Raw genomic sequence first — 23421 nt, 5'->3', positions numbered from 1 at the left:
AGACTACTGTACTATGTACACTTGTGTACAAGACTCAAGTTTTCAATAGTACTGTGGACAGATTCATGGATGAAATGCCTAACTTACAATAGGTTAAAGGTCAGCAATGCCTCAAACCTATAAAACCTGCTGTAGAATAATAGATGTTAGGGTTCTGTGCAATTTAAGTACTGTCAGTACTTCTAATACCAACATAATTCAACCTATAAGTACTGCGAAATAAAACAATAGGAGAAATGAGCTTTGAAAGGAAAAGTAACAGCCATGAATCATCTGTTTGGTAAACATCATGTGAGCTATACTGTATGATACGCAGTACAGTACCTCTCTCTCTCTCTATATATACATATATATATATATATATATATCGTAGTGGGTTGAAAAAACTTCCAGCCTCCAGCATGATTGGAACCCGGACCTCCCGTTGTATATATAATACATCACACAGTATTCTAACCAAATGTGAGATGTAAGGAAAATTAATTGCTTCATAGCTATTGAGAATTACTGGACTGCCATTACTGTATGTATAGTCACTTTCACGTAGAAATTCTTAGGTAATTGCTCCGTAAACAGAACAGCACATTTTCCAAAAGAGGGAAAATATCGCATATACTGTATCTGGGTATTTATTTTTCTTCAAATTATTCATTACTTGACGTAGAAGTACAGGGACTTTCCAGAATCTAATTGATGGACCTGTCGTTTTGAGTTAACATTTTAATTAAGAGTGCTAAAGTTTCAAGGACCATCCATCACACTGCGCTGTAGTAAAGTAGACGTAACACTTAAAACTATAATTGAATTCCTGTGTCTTGTGACTTTTTAGGCGTAATTTATTTGTAGAGTATTAGGTAGAATAAAAAAACATCAAATTCTATTTATTTCCATATTTTTTACAGCTTCCTTGTGAAACGATGGTGTACTGGTTGCAGCACATTTTGATATACTTTGTTATCCCTCCATATCTCATGAAAATTGGTGGTAAGTGCATCAATTATGGATATTTATCTAGATTAACATCAAGTTCGATCACTAGTGGAATTATTTACAGGTCATCAGTATTATCTAAAAATAGTAAAATAGCCTAGAAAAGTCAATTAATGGGTCACCAGTGATGTACAAGCTTAAACGATATTGTACCGCCAACCTCAAAATTGCATATCTTGGTCCCAAGTAGTCTTAATAATAGTTACGAAAATTCATACCTTCCTTCAGCCCATCGTCTTTTATCGCACATTTCTTCAGGTCCTTGAGTTACCGTTTTGTAGTCACCGGTCGCTAAACCATCTTGTGAAAATCTTGACAAAAGTTGAACAGTGCTCAACTTTGCACGACAACTCAAGTTCTTGTCTCGCGACAGATGTTGAGCAAGATTCCATTCACACACTGCGATCAAGTTGTGCGCGATTTTACAAGAAATCGTGAACGACTTTGTTGTGAACGATAATTCCTCATGACAAGAGGAAAAGCCATTCACACGTACCGATAAAATCGTACACGACAAGTCGGTTACAAAAAAATCGCAGACGATTTTGTTGAGTCGTGTACATGCGCCTTTGCAGTAGTGTAATCAAATAAAACCTGCAAACCTTGTTGTTTTTCTGCCTTTAGTTCACTATGTAAAGTCAACAAAATTCTGAGCAATAAACAATAACAAAGTTATAATATGGTGACTGAACTAGAATTTGTGTGTTCTTTATACTGTATGTGTTAGTGTATTTCATAGAAAATGTTGCCAGATTTCTGGAATCATTTAAATTCTTTGTGTGAAAACATCCTTAATGCTAATGCAAAGTGTCCCAACCAGCAAACAAAAAAGATTTCGGTGAAATCCTTTCTTTTTTTTTTCGATTGAGAATTGACAAATGATCTTTTGTTACGACCTAATATATACAGTTTTCAATGTCACGTTAAAGAAAATGCTGGTACTTTTTAGATGCCCTACAAAATAAGCTCATTTAAATTATGCAGTATACATGCATCCATTGATACTATAAGTCAGGAGCACTTAGAAACCGCTATCATTTTTATAATTGTGGGCAGGAAGGTCAAGGTAGCTGTATAGACAAAAGTTGAGTTTTGCTTTATATGATCACACTTATTGTTCCAATTGATGAAATAATAGGATGATATACTGTAATAATGTTCATAGTAACTGAGCCATAGACATTGAGTCACTGCTCACGTTATGTACTTACATGTTAAGTAATTGTTGTGACCGGGAAAAGTTTAGCCAGTTTCTCATCGCAAAATGCTTTGTGAAATTGGCAAAGCTGCTGTACAGTATGAGATTGCAAAGATGCATATATAGCAGTTTAAGAGGACACCGTAACCGTAGCGATTTATAAGAGATCAACTTGGGAACCTACAACAGCTGCTAGCTACAGAAAACTCAGAGACTAACATAACCCCAAAGTAATTAGCATCTTTATGTGCAAGATGAGTACAATAGACAGGGATGTAAGTCTTCCGTATTTTTACGGAAATCCGTTTTTTTTTCAGGGATGTAAGTCTTCCGTATTTTTACGGAAATCCATTTTTTTTTTAATTCCAATAAAGTTCCACAAAATTGTACAAATATCAAAGACACAACGCGGCAAAAATGCCTGGCCCGTTGCAGCAAGCTAACTTCAATTTTCACTCATCGATCAACCAAAATACCATTTCCTGTTACACATCGCATTGCACTGTACAACATTGTGTGTGCCATGTGAACATCGTTGCGTACGTGCGAACTTCAAATCGCCATAGCTCATTTCTGTCGTTGAAAAACGTTGCCTAATTCACGTTGATTCGTAACTGCTGGCGCTCGACATAAGTTTCGGAATTAACGCTTGTGATATTTGTGAGCGGCTAAATCTACGGGATACGCATATGATAGTCGATATTCGTGATCGCTTTCAAATGTGAGACTGTTTTTTATTCCGGATTTCGCTGCGACGTATTCGTTACTTGGAGCTAGCCTAACATAATGATAGTGTGTAAGTATTCAGAGCTAGGAGTAGGATGTGTTAGGACGGCATTCCCCCGGTTTCTCTGAATAGTTTTCCGGTTTTTTTTTTTGGCTGCACTTACATCCCTGAATAGAACAATTACAATTAGAACTCTCCATTTCGTTCGTAGGATTAAAATGGAGTACAAGGCTCTGTTCAAGTGCCAGCGCGTGTACTTAATCTTACACAATGGTACATACGATAAATTTTGATAATGCCTGAGAAAGAGTACAATTAGAATTCTCCACGTCGTGAGTAGGAGTCCAACGGAGTACAAGGCTCTATTCAAGTGCCAATAGGGGTACGTAATCTTATACTGGTATCTACGATCAATTTTAAAAATGCCTGACCATGAGTAAGGGTACAACTAGAATTTCCCCCCGCTGTGCAGAGGAGTGCAAGTAGAGTACAATGCTCTATGCATGTGAAATTATGAGTACTTACACTGCATGCCACCAGGATCCTATATTCCGCCAGGATCCTGTGAACCAACACATGCCACTAGATATAGTGGCGAATTCAGTACGGTAGCTTGTAGAACCCATTGATGGAGTCGACATTGATGACATGTAATCTATGTGAGGGAGAAAACAGAGCAACCAATGCTACATTTTGGTGTTTTGAATGTATTCATCTGAGCTGTAGAAGTGTCATAGAAATGCTCTGTTTGTGCACATGTTGTTTGTAATTCTTTAATTGGGAAACATTAATGTATACATGAGTATCAGAAGGACATAACGTCACTCAATAACCAATCGGAAGACCATTCTAGCTGTTGGCTGATTTTCTTTCATAGTACTGGATGGTATTTAGGGTGCATCCTGTACTACAAGGGTGCAATCGGGTATACTTTTAGGGGGTACTGCAGCCCCCTAGGATAAATCAAAGGTGCTCAGTGCCCCCTTTCCCCTATACTAATAAACAGAATATTCTAAACTATTCTAATATACAGTACATAATAGGTATACTTCGGCATGGTATGTACAGTACAGCCAGTAACCAATGAAAAATTCTTCTAAATTTGCTACCACACTTGTAGAATTTTTGTCCCACTGAAATATTAATTATCAAATATACAGTAGCTCTCCTCAGTGTCTGGATTGAAAGTTGAAGCAAATTACTTCAATTGAAATTTTGAAAACTCCTACTGACATAAAATTTGGAGCCAAAACTGATAGTCTTTATACAGTAGTTGACAGTTGCACATTTTGGACTAATGCATTTAGCCTAGTAACAGTGACCATGGCAATAATTATATTTGTTGAAAATTTGGATTCAATATAAACCAGTGACCTTTAAGCACATACAAGGTGGTGTATGCATGAGGAGAAAACTGGAAATATCACAGCTGTTGTATATGATTTTTTAAGTGTTTAGCCCACTCTCTGAATATTACAAGTGGCCGGGTCAGATTATGTATGGATTTTAATACAGTAAATTGGTATTGACACACTTATATTCCTCTGCAGGATATAAACAGCAAGTTGCCTTAATCATATTCCATCCATTCCAATAAATAGTTGGAATAAGAATAGATTATCATAAAAGTGTCAACTTTGTAATATTGACACAATGTACAATATTATTTGAATTTGACTGAGCAAGCAAACCCTAGAGCTGTAAATCTGATTTTGAGGTTTTCTTTGAACAGAGTTGTATAAACAGGCTGTTATTTTGGCCCACAGTTCAGGATATAACCCCTGGTTCAAAAATGTCAGAGTTTTTACCGTCTGTTATGATACTGTGAATGTGGCTCACAGAGGCTTAGGGAAGGCATTAGTTACAATTTATCCATTACAATATACATCTAAGTTGCTATACAAGATGACTTTATTGTGATTCAGTGCAGCACAGTGCTATACAGTATATATACTGTACATACAGTGTAATACCCCGTAGGACCTCTTGCGAGGTCGAACAGGGGTAAACTCCTTTTATTTGATTACCAGGGAGTTGTTCCATAACAACTCCATGGTATTATTGTACACTGTATCTGCATTTACTATACACTCCATGTACAGGGTATTGTCATTTAACAATTATCATTTAAAGCTCAATGAATATAATAAAAAGCATGGATTTAAGAGGTCCTGCTTTATTATGCACTGGTGATTTCCTCGGTGATGGATGCGATTAAACTTTTTTATAAGGTTGAACCGTGAAGATTGAACGTGGGTTATGTGGGTATTCAAAACCATTGACAATCTTCCACTTGAATGGTTCTTGTACTTTTAGCCATCTGGCTGTTTTAATCAGCTCACTCCATATGTAGATTGTATATAACTAACAAAGCAGGCTTTTGCAAATGGAAAAACAAGGAGAAGGGTTGGGAGAAGGGACTTTAGGGAAGGGAGTAGATAGGGAGGAGATGGGAGAAGGGAGGGGGAAGGGAAAGGAAGAGAGGGGAGAAGGGAGGGAGATGTAGGCCATGGCCGCTAGTTACCTACAGTACTGTACCTAACAATAATTTCATGTGTACTTTACTGTACAACATGGTAACGGCAATCTCACCATCACAGAACATTGGTCTGACATATGTACTGTAGTTAATTGACCCCTCAATCTCTCACCTGTGTCAGACCCACCTTTGAGTCCCATGAGCGTTGCAAAACAGTGGGTCCAAAAATACAGTATATTAAACCTGCATTCAAATCACCAGAAGACTTCAGGCAAATCATATCCTACATACAGTAAGGCTTGTTGGCAACAGACACACATAAAACTAGTGCTGTACCTGGTACAGGCCAGTCCAGAGGATTTTCTATTGGCTGATGCGGAAGATTATTTACAGCATCCATGGGGAGGGGTTCGTCTATTTCAGATGGAAATTGTGCTATATTTTGTACACATGGTGGTTCGTGCACATCTGTCGAACTCCCCTTCTCCCCCCCCCCCCCCCTCCACTACCCTTGCATAGTGGAGAATGTGCATACAGGTATATATTTATTGTACATTACATTATGTTCATTACTGTACATACAGTATTGAGGGTACAAATCAGGCACAGTAGAAGGAATGTGAAAGTGCGAATTGGTGGGGTGAACCCTGGATAATATTTAACATTGTTCAGCCAGAAATTTTTCAGGACATCTGATACAACCCCCATGCACAGATGATAAGCACTTGTATACAGCAGAGATTAATTTATCTTTCAACCCAGATATTTGGTACCTGTTTATTACGTTACCGTAATTTAAGATACATACCATAAATGATTGCATACAGTTTGTATAAGCAAGAGCAAGGCAGCAATCAATCATTCAATTGATATGAATACTGTCTGATCAATCATTCAATTTATTTGAATACTGTATGATCTATGGATAACAGGGACATGTGTAGTTTTATAGGTCGGTTGGAATGTCAGTGCCTATGGGTTTATAAAAAAAACTAAAACAGTATTAATGACCCCCCCCCACGCCCCTCTCCCCATTTTTTATGCAGCTAATAAAAGATGTTGTAGAATTACTGAACAGATTTTCATATTTAGTCAGTTACTACTTAGGCACCATGGATCCATGTACATACTGTATGCTACTGTATTACAGTACAGATGCTGGAACCTTGGAAGTGGTCTCCATGAGGAGGGAGGGTATTGACAGGAGGGGCCGATCATAGAGGGCGCACGGTGTTAAAAGGTGACCAGTTCATTCTAGGCACGGTAGAACAAGAGTGCAAAGGTTGTGGGGAGACAGGTAAGCTTGTCACTCTTAAATATCCAAACCAGTGAGTTTTGGGATATATATGCTAAGTACTGTAGAAGGTTTATTACAGTACTTTACCTCATAAGAACTGCAAAATTAGGCTGTGATTGACAGTGAAGAATCATGTTGATTAAATTCAAGCTAATTAAGAGTTATGCTAATTAATAATCATGTACATACTCATTAGAAGGGGCAGGCTAGAATTAAATTGACTAATATCTCCTACCCCCCCCCCCAAAAAAAATAAGTATAATAAAAGGAATGGAATAAAATATCATTCTTATGAGAAAGTAAAGTATCTAAAAACTCTATTATTCCTGTTTCCTGAGGTAGCTACTGTAGGTGCCAAAAATACAAACATGCAAACCTTTATGTTTACTTTTTGAATTTGTCAACAAAACAGATTTCTGCATTGAACTGCATTTATGTATACTAAAGCCTGTAGGCACTGTGGAATGATCCTTGTTATTTGTTAAACATGTACTTAAGAACTTCAGAATAATTCAGGAAAACTAATACTTATACTTGTTGCAATCTCAATGGGACTTTGGACTCCAATGATGAATCCTGCTTCAAACAATTAATTAACATTAATTAGATAATTAGTGATACAATACAAGGTACCACTGCAATGTATAAAGCCCATTTACTGTACATTTATGTACTGTACAGTGCTAAGCACACATGGAGTGCAGTTAGATATGTCTATGTACAGTATACTGTAAACATATATATCATAAGTATTTACCTGCTATGCAATGCATGGTAATTTTTCTTATTTTTTGGAGAAAATGTGATGGAAATTGTTGGAGTCTGTGATGGGAAGTTTGAAAGGATCAACAAGTTTAATCCTTTGAAAATGTATTTCCTTCACTCATCAGACTAACTTACTATTTTACAATACTCATACATTACCTTAGGTCTCCCAGGCTCAGATAATATTCCATTTTACAGTCTAGTACAAAATACAGGGAGCTGCCCCTCTCCTGTGTTAAATATTACTCTACCAAACCTATATATCTCGGTGACAATAAGCTCTGTTAAAAAGGGTGGCGATAAAAATCATTTTATGAGTTTTGAGTATAAATAACTCTTTTAATTTAACATCCTACTGTATATAGTGTAAGAACAATCTCACTAGCATAAAGAATCAGAATCAGAATCTCAATTTGTCAACATAATCCTAAAAAAAGATGATCTGAACGACATAAAATTGCTAAGCCTACATATTACATTTCCGAGCCCAAATCCCCTCCCCTCGTCCCCCCCCCTCCCTCCCTCTATAGATGCAGAGTTAAACATACATGTGCAAATTTAATGCAAACACAAGCCTGCATTGAAACTATAAATCTATGATGCCTTAGTGACATGAACATACCATTAAATAATGTGAAAACCTATTTATATGTCAAATTTTGCACTTAACGTTTTCAAAGTACAGAACCCTGACTCCCAAGGGAGGCAGTGATAACGATGGAAGTATTTTGCTCTGTTTGATGTGCTATTCACGAGAATGGATCGAGGAACGAGCCGAACAGTAGCAGTGTATTGATTTGTTCCGTCTAAATCTAACTCATGCTTCATTTAACACTGTGTATTGAGCGTGTCAATATTAAGAGAGTGACATTTGCAGGGATGTATTATGTCTGTGGTAGAAAAAAAAAGAGTAATTAAAAATTGATGTACTGTAAAACATGATGAAGTGCCTACAGAAGGAGCTGGGAATAAAGAAATGTTACAGTAGTACAGTGTAGGATGTTGAAATTAATAGCTTGGCACTGTCACTGAGGGAGCATTCAGCATTACAGAATTATGAGAAAGTAGCGTTTTTAGTTGATTTTGAACAATTTTTCAATCAGTATTTGTTTTGTTGTTGTTGTTTTTTCTCATTTCAACATTCTATAATATTTATAATGTACAACAGTTTATTTGGGTTAAATTTTGGCTCAAATTATATTTTGCTAATTGTCATGTTAAGGAGACTGATTTTGTTTTAAATTTAGCAAAAAAAAAAGATGATTTTTATCATGTACAGTAATAGCTACAGATTTTACAAGCACAGACAACCCTTTTTAATTCCCCAGTGAATGAGGTCGCCAGGAGGAAAATCCTGTGGCGACTAGATCTTTATATTTCCCAAATTCTGGTCGCCCAGAATGAAAATGTGATCGCCACTTTGATATGCTAAATACTGTATTAGTACAAAAAACACTAGGCCTAGGCTCAACATCGAGTAGCACTACTGTCAGTACTGACTACACTAACGTTGAACTATAGTATAACTAAGTTCTAATTCCTGGGCTTTGATAGTCGTGGCAACATAAGGCCCGTGTGTACACAAAGGTATGGGACAATACCGTAACGTAAACGATAGCTAACAGTACCGCTCACGTATAACTGGACATGTGTACGTGCACAGAATCGTATAAAGACGTATAACACGTTCAACAACTTAAGAAATGCTAAACAATACATTTCGTGTTTATTCCAATAAAGATCCACAAAGGATAAAAATGCTAAGTAGAGCTTACTTAAAGAGAAATAGAAACTGCATGTACATGGGCATTTTAAGTATCCAAATACTAAACAAAGGGATTCAGTTCACCGAAACACCCCTTTTCCTTACCACCTGAAGAAAACCGTCTTTTATAAATTATAGTACTTTACATGTGATACAAAAGCAGCTTCCCAAAATTTTTGTGTGTCGCAATAGGTTAAGTTTTAACTGCACAGTACAATAATTTGCATATTACACCAAAATTTACACTCGTCGTCCAGATGGCGGGAAAATGTTCAATGTGTTGTTGTTGTGTCGTTCGGTCGTTCCCATGGTGTGATGAACTTGGGCAAGTTCGAATGTCGATGACCTACTTATGTTCCGTGACCAATGTCAATGGGAATAAGATGCATGTTACGACGGTATGGTCCGTAGACCACTACGACATGAGTGTACAGCGTTCTTAGGAAATTATTGTTGCTCTGAACTTTGCGAAAATTTGGAACGGGAAATCCATTCAATATTAATTTTATAGCAACGTGCGTTTAGTCAGTAAGTACATTTCAGTTTTTTGTAAAGCATTGGTGAAATTTTCAGTTGCAAAAACTGATCGCCACAGTATTATAGGGCTGGCGACTAGCATTAATTTTTCCAGAAATTCTCATTGCCAGCCGAGAATTGTGGTCGCCAATGCGACCATGCATGGCGACCGTAATTAAAAAGGGTTGAGCACAGAAATCTCCAAGCTACAGAATGATGAGAACCAAGTGGAAATGTAATAGAAATTTTGCTCTTTTTACACTGGCATTCTGCGAAGAACTCTTCGCTTAAATTGATCAAATGCAGTCTTATTTTGAGCGATATTTGGTGATTTTGGATAACGTGATATCAACCAAACACAAACAAGCTATAAGTACTGAACAAAATGTGTACATGCACTTACAGGAACTAGAAAGCATTGCCATTGTCACTCACATCTGTTAAAGTTTCCTTGCAAAGTCACCGTAGCTCAGCTTAACCCACAGTTAACCACCAGATTAATACGTAATGTGTACAAATAAATTTTGAGTATTACCATACACAGCTAGTTGTACTTATTGTGACAAAATAACCACAGTGTGCTCCTGCAGTGTACCCTATCAGCTCTTCAAAATTTTGTAGTCGTTAAATCTTTTAATTTAGTTGTGATAATTTGCTTGCCTGGTTTTGATGGTTAAACTTAAGGTATATTATGTGTACGTACCGTTTGCAAAGGAAGGTTATTGAAATACAAGTTTGGTTAAGAAATTTAGATATATGAACTGTCAATTACAGATTGATGCCCGCCTCATACAGCATTATAGTATGCACCATGCATCCGATATACACTGCAGTAGTCACACAATATGTATGCCATACAATTTATAATGCAGTGAATAATTTCTCTGGTATCTCATCGCCAACTGATATTTTTTTATATATATATATATATATATATATATATACAGTATATATATCAGCTTTTGATACAGTTAATCATTCCATATAGTTAGAAAGACTGCATTCAAAGTACAGATAAAATGTGGTACTGTTCTTTCCTGGTTCAATTCTTATATTACTGAGCATTATCAACAAGTGAAAATTGATGATGTACTTTCGTCTCCTCGTCCATTGTTTTTCGATCACGTTTCTCTGAAGTTACACCTAATTTTCCACCACTTACCGTTGGTAAAGACCCTATTAATAACTAATATCTCCTGGACTGTTAGAAACCTTGGTGCATATTTTGACCAGACCATGTCACTTGAAAATCATGTTACTAATCTCTGTCGTTTTGTTAATTGGCAACTGAGGAAAATAAGTCTGATGAGGAATTACCTTGATAATAAGACTTGCGAGATACTGGTCCATGCGTTTGTGACATCAAAGCTTGACTTTCTAAATTCATATAATCATAAACTTGTGTAAAATATTTTATTCTTAAGATTTGTCACATGCAATTACAATAGAAATATGTCATATCCAGGTGACCAGGTCTCTGTTGGATAAATGTCAAATTTAATATTTTAAAATTTGGGCCACCCAAAAACGGTAACTGAAGTGGATATTTTTTTTTTTTTTAGCTGCCAAATGCAAATTTAATACCTGATTTTAATTTCTTGTGTGACTTGAAGCTTTTACATTACTGTATGGCTACATGTTCCATTGTTTCGAAAACACAATATCAGTTGCATCTTGGGTGTACTAACAATTTTAATGTCTGATCTAGTATATATTGTATCCTGTAGTCCAGGAGATGCCATCTACACTGTACTATTCTGTTACAGATAAACAGAAAATGATTGTCCTCTCAACCTGTAAGTGGATACCATAAAGCACTTGCACATACTGCTTTACAGTACATATGCTACTTCAGAGTACCATCACAAATATTTATGGCCTGGTTCCAAAGAGGAATTTGTGTCAATCGTTGTACGGTTTATAGTGAAAAGTGAAAAAAAAAACTATTGATGTAATTAATTAAAGTAGGCCGAGACAATTTTATTGATCACTAAAGGGGTACATTGTAAAATTTGTTTAGAAAATTGATATGAAAGAGCTTGTTTTGATAGTATTGAAACAAAAGCAAAGATGTCATTTATTGCTAGAACTGGTTTCAAATCAGTGAGTTCTGGGTGATTATTACTGGGAGGTCTTCTCCATGGTTTATACAGTAATTTGCCAGTCAGCTTTTCTTTGGTCATGCACTGTACATTAAAAATTGTAATAAATATCCTAAAAATGGTGTTAAATAAAGGTACAGTACAGTTAGTACTTATTTTCCTGGAAGTTGGAATGGTTGACACAGTCCATTGAACTACCATGCATATAGTACAACTGATTAAAAGCACAATATTTAATTACATTGAAGCAACTTTAGAGTATCTTTAAAACCATCAGGAGACTGAGCTGTGATTGATGATAGTGGTTACGTAGCTCTTCTCCTACCTGTCTCCAACTGTACTGCTATGTACTGTACTGTATAGAGTACTACTTTCCTATCTACCTTAACCACATGACTGGAATGTTTTAGCACAGCGCCCCCACTTCCTTCCAACACTACCATTCAGAAAGTCACGACATGTACCGTACTTGGTGAGGCAGCGATCAAACATTCCAGTCATTTGCTGTTGTTAAGGTAGAAAGAAAGCTAATCATCCCAAAAGCAATTGGATTTTGGGACTCTGTAACTTCTTTATGATTCCTTCAAAAAATTAACAATGAAAAAATATCTGAGATTTGATAAGTTACAGTACTTATGAAAGACTTGCTGCAAAAAGGGAAAAATAGTAATAATCATATCTATACTGATACACTGTACAGTGTTTTACCTTGAACCATTAGCATAAAATGGCAATTACAGTAAAAGCTAATTAGCGAGGTCGTTTAACAGTGGTAACAATTATTCTTATGGGTATTAGCTGCCAGGCATTCAATTTGTGTTGTAAACAGCTTTTAACAGTGTACTGAACTTTTGCTACAAGGGTGGCATAGATGGTGGGGTAGATTGTTATATAGAGGGCAGTATTGCAATTTGTATTATGTGTGCATGTTGGTTTATGGCAGGGAGCTTTTATCATCTAACACCTGACTTAAAGTAGTTACAGCGCGCTGATTATTTCAAGCCTTATCATGTCGTTGAAATGTTGAAAATATTATATTTTCTTTCTTATTCTTTGAGTAAAATTGGTCATAAGTTTGGCCATTAAGTCAGATTTCCTAAAATAACCAAACAAAGGACCGGTTAAAATATATTCAAAATTTTCCTAATTTTCCTTGTACATGAGATTATTGAGATATAAACAAAGTTGTCTCGGTAACGACAATGTTGTAAATTGATTTTAATTTACTTAACATCAATATATGCAACATAATATTCATTTGTTTAAAAACAAATCTTGGAAAAGATTGAAGAAAAATTCTAAGAACAGGAATCAAACCAGTGACCTCCAGTGACCTTTTGGGTTTACATAATTAGCCCAGCACTCTACCATCTGAGCTATCCAGCGGTACATATGGACTGAACTATCCAAGGGCTGATTCAAATACTCTTCTAACCATCAATTTCTTCACTCTTTTCCATAGTCTATTGTTTCCCAGAGTCAGTTTTTCTTTATTCTTTTTACTTAAAATCCAAAACAATATCTTGGCGGGACAACATGTATTAATAATGGGTTTTATCAATCACAATCATCATGTGAGTACAATTATACTAGCTCTGTCGGTAAAATTTCTGAACAGGTCACAAAACCTGTCTTTTAAAAGACCTGACCTAACCAAAGAACCAAACCAAAACAACCAAAAGAACAATTAAGTCTCCAAAAGCATGTGCATAAAATGTAGATTACCTCGCAGAAATTCCTTACAAAGTTCTTTCTATTTTGATTTTATCTTTGTGTTACCTTGAACGAATATTTGAAAGTTTAAAGTTCCTCTGTGAGTTCGTCTAATATCTCGATTTCTTCTGTTTCTTTCGGTTCTTTCAGGTGTCTACACAACTGAGCCACTGAGCAAGTTTTCATGGTGTATGTTTACGACTGGGTTTATGTTCCTTTATCACCTTGTATTTCTTCAAGCACTGGGAATGGTAAATATTTTTAATTCACTCCTCGGCTTCAGAACTATGCCTCTCTCTCTCTTTCTGACAATTTTCATTGTCAATATCTTTTGCCAAAAAATGACTCCAAAGAGAACAATTTTTGTGGGAAAATACTGTGAATTCAGAAAGGATGTTGAAATCAAATACATGGAGCATTTATGAAAAGCATTGACTTATAATCACCTACTCTTCATCAAAGTTAACTTTAAATTAAGTAGTATGAAAGGATTTTTTTTATTTCCTTCAAATTTTGAAAGTACTTGAGGGCAATTCTTGGGTTCTAGAAAAGGAATGCAAACCATATTGTGACTTGTAAATTTGAGGCCAGTGGTTTCATATTGAACCCTAATTATGAATGTTTCGCTTTTGGAAAAAAAAAATCTTTATAGATTCTCAGCTTGACTTCCATTACCAACTAAATTGCACTGTTATAAGACAAGCTGTATCGACTTTGTACAGAGTATTCAGATCATTGCATCAGCAATGAAAATTTGAATAGGAATTAGGACCTTGCAGTCAGCTGCATCAATGAATGAAGGATGAAATCACCTCTTGATGCAAATTAGCTGTCTCCGAATCCCACACAAAGTTTGGATCAATTTCTCAGCTCTTTGAAAGTCCTCCTTATACATCAACTGTTCACAAACTTCATGACCCACAACCCAGGATCTTCCATATTGGACTGAACTATAATCCCACCCCACGCCACTCCCCTCCCCCACCCATACTCCCCTTTATAGAATCCATGAAAGTTATCTCAGACTTTGAAATAGTTGCTGAAAGCAGTATTGCAATAATTAAGCTTCATCAGCAGTCTGCAAAAACTAAAGACAAATTTTTGAACACTTTTTTGAACAATTTGTTGTCCTGCCCAAAAAAAATGTTGCAACCCTCTTTGGTTGACGCTGTATCCATACCACTATGTGTAATGTGCCAAATGAGACTGTTACGAGCCATTTTCTCTTTTAAATTCTAGTTGTTGGAGGTCAATTTGAATAACGTCATCTGTCCAGCTACTTCAGATCCGTTCTACGGTCGGTGGTATAGAATGTGTGCCTTGATTCATCAGCATTTATTGGTCCCGGTCCACGAGAAGATATACACCTTCCTGGCCACGCTACTGCTACCGAGACGCAACCAGAACTGCAACGGAGAGATCATGCAGAAAGAAGAATAGATGATATAAAATAATTTTAAAAACAGGAGACATGTTTACAAAAATCTTCTTTTCTTTTTTTTGATCTCAGGCATTCTCAGATAATTTTAAGAATCACATTTTATCAATTTTTGAGTATTCTGATTATTTTTTACCATTTCTGGAGAGAGAATATAAAACATTAAACAAATAACCAAACCAAGGACACTTGGTGCCTTTCAGTTAAATGTTCTTTTTCATATTAGTTTTCACAAATTGTTGATAATTCAAAAATTTCAACCTTGTATTTAATTTTGCTAAGTTTGTAACATTTATTGTAAAAAAGTATATATATAACTCAAAATTGAATGTTGGACCTCCATGGGGAGTTGTTAGTGTTGACATACTTTATTGTACATTACACTAACCAAAAGTGTCAACATTTAAATGCTATCTTCAGGAAAGGGAATGGACAACATACAAGGGGGCAGATATGTAACCATCCTTGTATACAGTTTTCTGTATATTCCTTATTATATCTACCTTCCTTTCTTTTCTTTTTTTTTAATTCCGAACTTTTCTCAATAAATAGGGACCTACATTCATCTTCATCTTCAATTAACGATAAAATTTGCATGAAACGTTTTTTATCTCTTAGGAAACTTCAGACTCATCACCTTCTCGATCTCCAGGGAAGCTTAATTGCTGTTTCGTCAATCGAAGGTATTATTCATCGATTTGATGATTTAATTCGGATGAAATCGTGAAGCTCTTAGGAAAATGGCACCGTCAAACGTGAAAGAGAAAAAAAGTGAAAGAAGAGACAAAGGAAGGCCAACGAGATTTGGTTAAGTTTACGTTGCAAAAGTTGCTCATAGTAAGGAAGATTGGGAAGGAGGTGGAAAAATGTGGGAACCATGAAGTGGGTCAAGAAGATGGGGGGGGGTAGGTAGGTAGGTAGGGTGCTTAAATGTTATCAAGTTTGAAAGGTTAGCTAGATGAGAAAGCAGATGCAGTACAATAAGTGTATTAGCTTGTAAACTACTAAGTTCACAGCACGTACTACTCCCTCACCTCATATAACCTTATACATTACCATATTTACCTCGCTCTAGCATCTGGCAATTTCTTGTGTGTGTGTATGGCCATCTCCCATCTCTGGTAATTGCCATCCTCTTTGTGTCAGCATCGCTGATAGAGGCAGGTGCAGAGCAGTAAGTATATTAGCTTGTAAAATGCTAAAACCAGTACATTTTTTCGTGATTTCCTTTACAAAATCTAGTCAGAAATAATATCCCATTTCGCTGTAATGTATTTGACACCAAAATCTAAATGTCTATAGCACTATTTTTTTAACACAGACTTGTGTCATAATGAATTCAACTTCGTCCAATGAAAATTGTTATTAGAGATCCTATTCACTACCATATAAAAGACAAAGTTATATTATTGGTTAATACAAATTTGCATACTGGCACTGCGCTTTCAGAAACAACAGAACATGTTTATTTGTATCACGTCTATAATGTATGCACAGGAAAATATGTGATTGTGCTACAAACTGAAGCATATTTTGAAGCCTTAGCATAGTACATTAACTCAGAAATTGCTTCATTTTTTCTATGGTTGGTATAAAAATCAAAAGTTCACAAAGATCCTTTTTCACTTGTTGGAGAAATTCAACCTTGAGATGAGATGCCTGTATCAACATTTTTTATATGACAGACTGAACCTTAAGTTTTTACACTTTTTACCAGTAACTTACATACTGTGGTCTTCATTTTCATGCTTTTTTTAGTCAATTTTTGTTAGAATTTATCTTGTAAATGCCAGTTAAACAGAAGCCTTCCTTTTATAATACCTTTACCTTCTGGTGAATTAACTGAAAACTTTGTGTTACTGTGACTTATCAAAAACAAACATACCTTAAACCAAAATTATTATGATTATTATTGGAAAAGTCGAAACTGGATGCTAATGATGATGTTGGACAATGAAACATTTATAGAATGTGTGACATTTATAGAATCTGTGACCTATTTATAGAATCTTTGGTTATTCAGAAATTCCATGCTAAGTATTAGTATAACTACCTTGAAGGCAAAAGAAAACCAGTGAAGTAGTTTGACTCGGTTTGGTTTACATCATCATGTTGGCATTACTTCAAAAATGTTGATTATTTGTGGAATAACGTTAATGACATATTTCCAGATTTCTTCAATTTCGTCGTGACGTGAGTGAAATAGATGTCACAAACTTCAGTGACTGGGACATATCACGCACTGAATAGTTTATGAAAAATATACATAAGCATTTTTAATTTCATCCATGTGCCTGGATTTATTCACCTTTCTTGGCATGTTGAAAAGCAGACATGTTTGGTTTCAATATTTGTTTAAATTCTCAAATATTGTGTCAGTATTGTGTAATGGTTACCTTTATGTCTGAATTATGCACGCCACCCCCCCCCACCCCCTCCCTTAAAAAAAGATGAAGTTTCAAAGCAGTGACCAAACAAGAAAGATAAAAAAAAAACTTTCAAACTCAATTTTGTAAATGAAATATGTACTTTTTACACACAAATTCATATCAGAGCAACTCAAAGTTTCACATCGGTCAAAGTGTTCATATAATTTTATTTTTACCCTGTGTTTCCTTCTTTTTAAACTCATCGTAAAATTCTTTGCCTATTTGCACAATAAAGATGATTTTTCGAGAAGATTGAGGCCATGATACTTAGTGGCCGGGATTGTTTCGAAGTATTGAAATTTGTGTTAAAAGAGCCGCTTAAGTTGTAGCAGGTTAGGGGTTACTTTTCACCTGTATAAAAATGGATATATTGTTAAACAGACAAACAGATCTTACATTATGACAGAAATACATTGTATGTCATAATCATATTTTATGTTGTTGAAAGCAGATAAGTCGTAGTTTACCAAAGAAAAGTTAATCCGTAGTCAACCAGAACGATAGATTTTGTTCCATGTAAATCTTTCAGAAAATGTTTATTATAGTTTGAAGAAATATTTAGCAAAAAAGTCAATGTTGTTTAAAAAGTAAAACAAAGTTTTGTTAAAGCTTGCCAAATCTTATTTTGATCAAATTGTTTAAACTATTATTATTTCTTATTCTTTATTTTTTTTTCTCATTCTCACTTCTTTCTTTCTTTGTAAATTTTTTCATATCCTAGAATTTGTTTCATTATGTTTTCTGCTGTACGTCAAACGACCTGTGTCTTCCTCGGACCCATGCATCCTACCCCCTCCCCCCCCTCCCCCCCCCAGCCAAAAGAGAGAAACAATAACAAAAACAAGACAAGGTCACAATAGTTTTCTATGATATTTAGTGATCTTGTTGAAACAAAGATTAGTCAATTGTTTTTTTGTCAATAAATGCATTTACAGTTTGTTATTGTCATTGGGTTGGATAGTGTAATACTGTACTTTTCCGGTTACTTCATTCCAACAAAAAAGCTATAAACTTATTGGGAGGGTATATAGGGTAGGGGGTGCGGGAGGGGAGGGTGAGGAGGCTTGGGTAAGGAAGAATATGGAAAAACACAACTTAAGAACCCAACATATATTTTGTTAATTTGTTTTTGCAAGACCAAATGAAGCGTGGACCGATAATACTTACATTTTGTTTCTCTTGTTAAATGTCTCCTTAAAGGCGACAACTTCTGTGGACATGTGTATGCTCGTAAATTTCATAAGAGGTTATATACACGTTCCTTTTCATTTGTTTCTTGGGCATATATTTATGATGAAACATGATGTGACAATTGATCGGGGCATTTGAGTATTTAATGTCACTACTGCAGTGACATCTTCTAATTCCAGTTTTAAGTCTTAGACTAACAAGTATTGTGACCATGTGTTGGGTCTGTTTTACATATGGTGCTTCATCTTTATGGGATATCAGTATTTTGGACCCATTCTTTTCTCACTTTAGTAATAATATAGTTAAAAGCCATACTGTTACCTCTCTGTAAAGTAATGAGAGTTTACCCAAACACCAACTTTTTTTTTTTTAAATTAAGAAAATAAAGCAGAGATTTGATTATGATCAAACCAAGCAAAGAACAAAATATGTTGGATTTTGCAAAAGCAAAGCAAGATGTATGATTAGATTTGGAAATTTAGATCACATTTATTTTTCCCAAAACTTTTATCCATGATATAAGCTACGCCTGATATAAGCTACGCCTTCGTACCATTCAACCTCATGGGCTGAACATTCAGGAAGGACATGACTAACTTTCCTCTGTTCCCTACTCCTTCTCCCCTTTCTCCCTTCCCCCCCCCCCCACCCCTTTCACTCTTCCTCTCACAGCTCTCTTCCCCTCCATTTTTCTTCACACCTTTCTGTCTTTGTCCCTCTCCAGTTTATTCCTTACCCTGTGCCTTTAATCCTCTCTTTGTCCCTCCACAGTTTATCTCCTTCCTCTCCTCTTCTCCTGTTGCTTTCTACTTATAATCCCCTTTCATCCATCTCATTGTGTTCACCGTGCTCATTAACCTGTCTGTATTCTGTGCGTGCTTTTGTCCCCTCTGTTACTGTAACTTGTCATTTAGCCTCTGAAGAAGATCCTGCTAGGATCGAAACGTCAGGCCAACTTACTTTTACACATGATATAAGCTGGCAGACTTTTGTTTCTATTTTGTAGGTATGGCATTAGTACCTGACATATCATAAAAGTTTAAGCATTTTCTTATAAGTTAGTCAAATTTCATCTTTATGGTATGATATTTGTAAAGATACAGTTTCAATAGTGGTGTTATATTTTGGTGTCTAAAAATGACAGTTAAGACTCTGGGTTTGATACAATCGGAAACAGAATTGGCAGTCAGTAAGTTGGAAACGATTTAACCGAGCTATGTTTTTTTTTGTTTTTTGGACTTGTCGTTGTAGACCTTTCCTCTGTCAATACTGTGAGACATGGTTGCTTTTGTATATTTCTACAGTACTTTTTATCGTAATCATTTTTGTAGCAATTTCTTACAACATTAATCCTGTTTTTATATGATGGTAGAAGATGCATCTAACTCTTAAAAACAGCTCTGTGAATCTTTGGTCTGTCCATCTTGTTGCCTTGAATAATTTACAAACTCATTGTAATATTTTCACTATTGAATGATAACTACAACTTTCCAAGCATTTCAGAAAGAAAAAAAGCACACCTTTAAACAATATTATCTTTCAAGAGAATTAATACTGAAATTGTTTTAATCTTTTTTGGCTGTAAACCTACGTTGTGTCTAATGTTCGATGAAAGGTCACTTTTAATTTTGAGCAAGGACACCAATTAAAAGAGAAGGAAATGTTTGTCGGTTTGACTAATTCTTAGCCACCTTCATTATTTTTGGTTCTCTGTGAATTATCTAGCAGCCTTCAGGAGATGATGAACTGACTATTATTATGATGGTGGTAATTATTAATAATTATTAATGTATTAATGGTTAAGTACCTGCTGGTAAACTTCTTAAATTACTGTATGTGTCTTTCCATCTAAAGCTCATCAATAGTAAATGTGTTTTTGTCCTTTTTAATCTTTTTTTGGCATGTTGAAAATAACTCGATGCTTAACATGTTAGTTTTCTTCTGACCCCCCCCCCCCCCCAATGCTCATCCCAACTCCACCCACTCACCTTACCCAATGAAAATTGTCATTTTACATCACTTTGGTTAAAAAGAATATTTTAACAGGTATACACTCCAAAGACTACCTGACTCTTTATAACAACTACACTCTCATCCACAGTGTACTATTAGTCAAACACCCCCCCCCCCCCCTATCCATCCTACCAGTTTATTTCAGTAAACAAAACCACCCTGTCTTCCTCATCCAAGGATTGGTATTTGAAATTGATATTCACAAGTAACCGAATCCTGCAATATTCTCCATTTCCATGGTTATTCAAACTTTCTTAAATTTTGTCTCTTCTTTCAACAAGTAACAGTTTCGATTTCTTTGATGCAAATCGAACACTTCACTGGAAAAGCGTAGTTCTTTGTTTAGATTTATATGGTGACCAGACAAGCAGGACAAAGTTTGTTGTTGACAAAGCTTAACCACAATTGTCCTCATTTTGTTCATAAATTAGAAGAAGAAGAAGAAGAACTTCTTCCTAGTGCATACTGATCTGCGTCGGTTTATCACATGCCAGATATATTTTCATATCTTGCTATTCAACTTTTTTCCTCACAACAAGAGCATTTCGATCCAATGTATCTTGACCCCAGTAACTGCTCATAATTTGCAAGCCCTTCTACTGCCCCCTTAAGGTATGCTGTATTGGCCCCAAATATGCTAGATATTCAAATACGGTCACCTTTGGTCAAAATTCTTAAACTCTTTTCATTACAACCTTCGAGGAAATTTTCCTCACCTGGGACATTCAGTCATCTTGTGTGTTCCTTAAAAATATCTGAGAACAATTTGGAGAGTAAAGACCTCCAGGAAAGTACTTTTTGAAAACTTCTAGGAAGTGAAGCGTGCTATAAATTGGGGCTTATTTACTGATTACCTTTAAGTTAGTTTGTGTTATTTTTGTTAATGGTATCTATGGGTTTTTTTTCAACATGCCAAAGGATCCTATTGATAAGTTCTGAAAGGAATGTTTTTTTTATTAAATTTATGTTTTCTAAAAAGAATCGATAAAACTACATGAAATGTGTTTTGTTCCAAGTTATTTTAGGTTTGATTTTAACTTTTTTGATGTTGGTTTGAGGGATCAATGGAAGTTATATCGGTTTAGCAACTCAGATGTGTGCAATGGGGATGTACATATAAATATATATATATATAAATTGAAAAAATTATATATGCGGACATCTTCATATTTGGGTATGCATAACAATAGTAGTTGAAGGAGAGCTCAAAATAAATGTTCTCTTTATTGCTAAAGTGAAGAAAGTTCAGATTGTACAACTTAAATTTATTTCGTCTAACTTCATGATATGGAAAAACTCAGTTGTCCTTCGTAGAACCTTGCCAATTTGATAGAGGTTGTGATTGTGAAATTCATTGATATGTATTGTCATTCGATTTCTGTCTGCTCATATACATTTTAAAGGCATTGAAGACTCGCCCCAAACCGCGTGCCACCCTCTGAAAAAGTTAACTTTACGTTGCTTACAAGTGAAGTTTTTTTCTTTCCGCTACAAAATGCAGACAGTAATGAAACTGTGATACCTTGTTATCTTTTATCTAGACCTGAGATGTCCACGCTGCTATGTACACAGTGCTGTGGGTATTGACCATACTGTAGCTGCATGTATTGACTTGTACACTAGTGTTTAAATTATCGACAGTAGCAAGCTGTGTGTGTATTTTCTGGGTTCGATGGTGGTGTATAACAATTCTGTTACACCTAATTCAAAAGTAGGTCAGATTACCTGCATGAGACGTTTCTCTGTGCGCGAGTCTTCACACCCTTTAAACACAGTCAGGACTAGGGAGGTCTGGGATGGCGTGGGCGGGTGGTTTGATAATAAAATCTGTACCAAGTTTCAGTTTGAGGATGAACCAAAATTGGAAGAAATTGTTAATAAGCAAATTTCTTTTTTGTACAATTCAAAATATTTGTATGAATAGTGGCTGGATAAGAACTATTTTCAAGATGGAATGAAACCATTGTTTGCTTGGTAATAAGCTAATTAAATCAAATCACAAATTCTAATAATAAAAGTGTCTTAGTTTGGGGGAGGGGAGAAAATGCCATTTGGAGTAATATCCTGTTGATGTGGCCATGAAATTGGAGACCAAATTACTCCTTTTTGGCATTGGCATAGAGATGTAGGGCCAGTGGGTGGGTGGGAGGGAGGTGGGGGGGTCTTTAAGCTGCCCATTATCCAGCAAACCACCCCTTCCATTACCCTCACCCATTGTCACCATGAAAGGCAAGATCTTGTTATACCCATTGCGATATAACTCTGATGATAAAATTTGCTTTTAATTTCCTGCTTGTCAGTGCACTTCTGATATCATAATTAAAAAAACACTGCTAAATTTCAAATAGTTGCTAATAACAAGTAAAAATTTGTTTGTAAAATCAGGTTATTATATATATTACAGCAGAACCTGTGATAATATTCCATTAAAATAACTTTGATACCATGAAATTGAAATAATTAATTTACGTTATGATTCTGATAAGTTAAACTTGGCGATATGTCTTGGGAATGGCTTAACCGACATATATTAAGCTATATATATTTGCATATTCAGATGTATTATGCCTTTATCAGTGCAAATAAATGTGGGTAAAAGAGTCAATGAAGATCTTGTGTGTATTTACCAGTGTCTTTTTTTTCTTTTGGGGGGGGGGGTAGGGGGATCGAGGGTCATTACCAAACAAAACATACAAAGTGGGGAAAAACAACCTAGAAAGAACTGGACAAACAATTGAATTTCTACATTTAATCTTAATCAAAATTTGATTCCAATATAAGTCTTATAACCATTAAAC

The 23421-nt window shown here is 35.5% G+C and overlaps 1 protein-coding gene across 1 annotated transcript in view; it reads left to right on the top strand.

Annotated features, from left to right (window-relative positions):
- Positions 1 to 23232, top strand: part of LOC139974672 (transmembrane protein 164-like) — a 27866-nt gene extending 4634 nt beyond the window's left edge. The window contains exons 4-6 of the mRNA XM_071981937.1: positions 903 to 984; positions 13703 to 13803; positions 14792 to 23232. Of these exons, the coding sequence (XP_071838038.1) occupies positions 903 to 984; positions 13703 to 13803; positions 14792 to 14992 (384 nt within the window). The 3' untranslated portion in view covers positions 14993 to 23232. The remainder of the gene's footprint in view (positions 1 to 902; positions 985 to 13702; positions 13804 to 14791) is intronic.
- Positions 23233 to 23421: the final 189 nt, after the last annotated feature.

This window comes from Apostichopus japonicus, chromosome 10 (genome assembly GCF_037975245.1).
Source record: "Apostichopus japonicus isolate 1M-3 chromosome 10, ASM3797524v1, whole genome shotgun sequence".
Taxonomy (NCBI): domain Eukaryota; kingdom Metazoa; phylum Echinodermata; class Holothuroidea; order Aspidochirotida; family Stichopodidae; genus Apostichopus; species Apostichopus japonicus.
The sequence above is the reverse complement of the archived record's forward strand: the minus strand, read 5'-3'. Positions and strand labels throughout refer to the sequence as shown.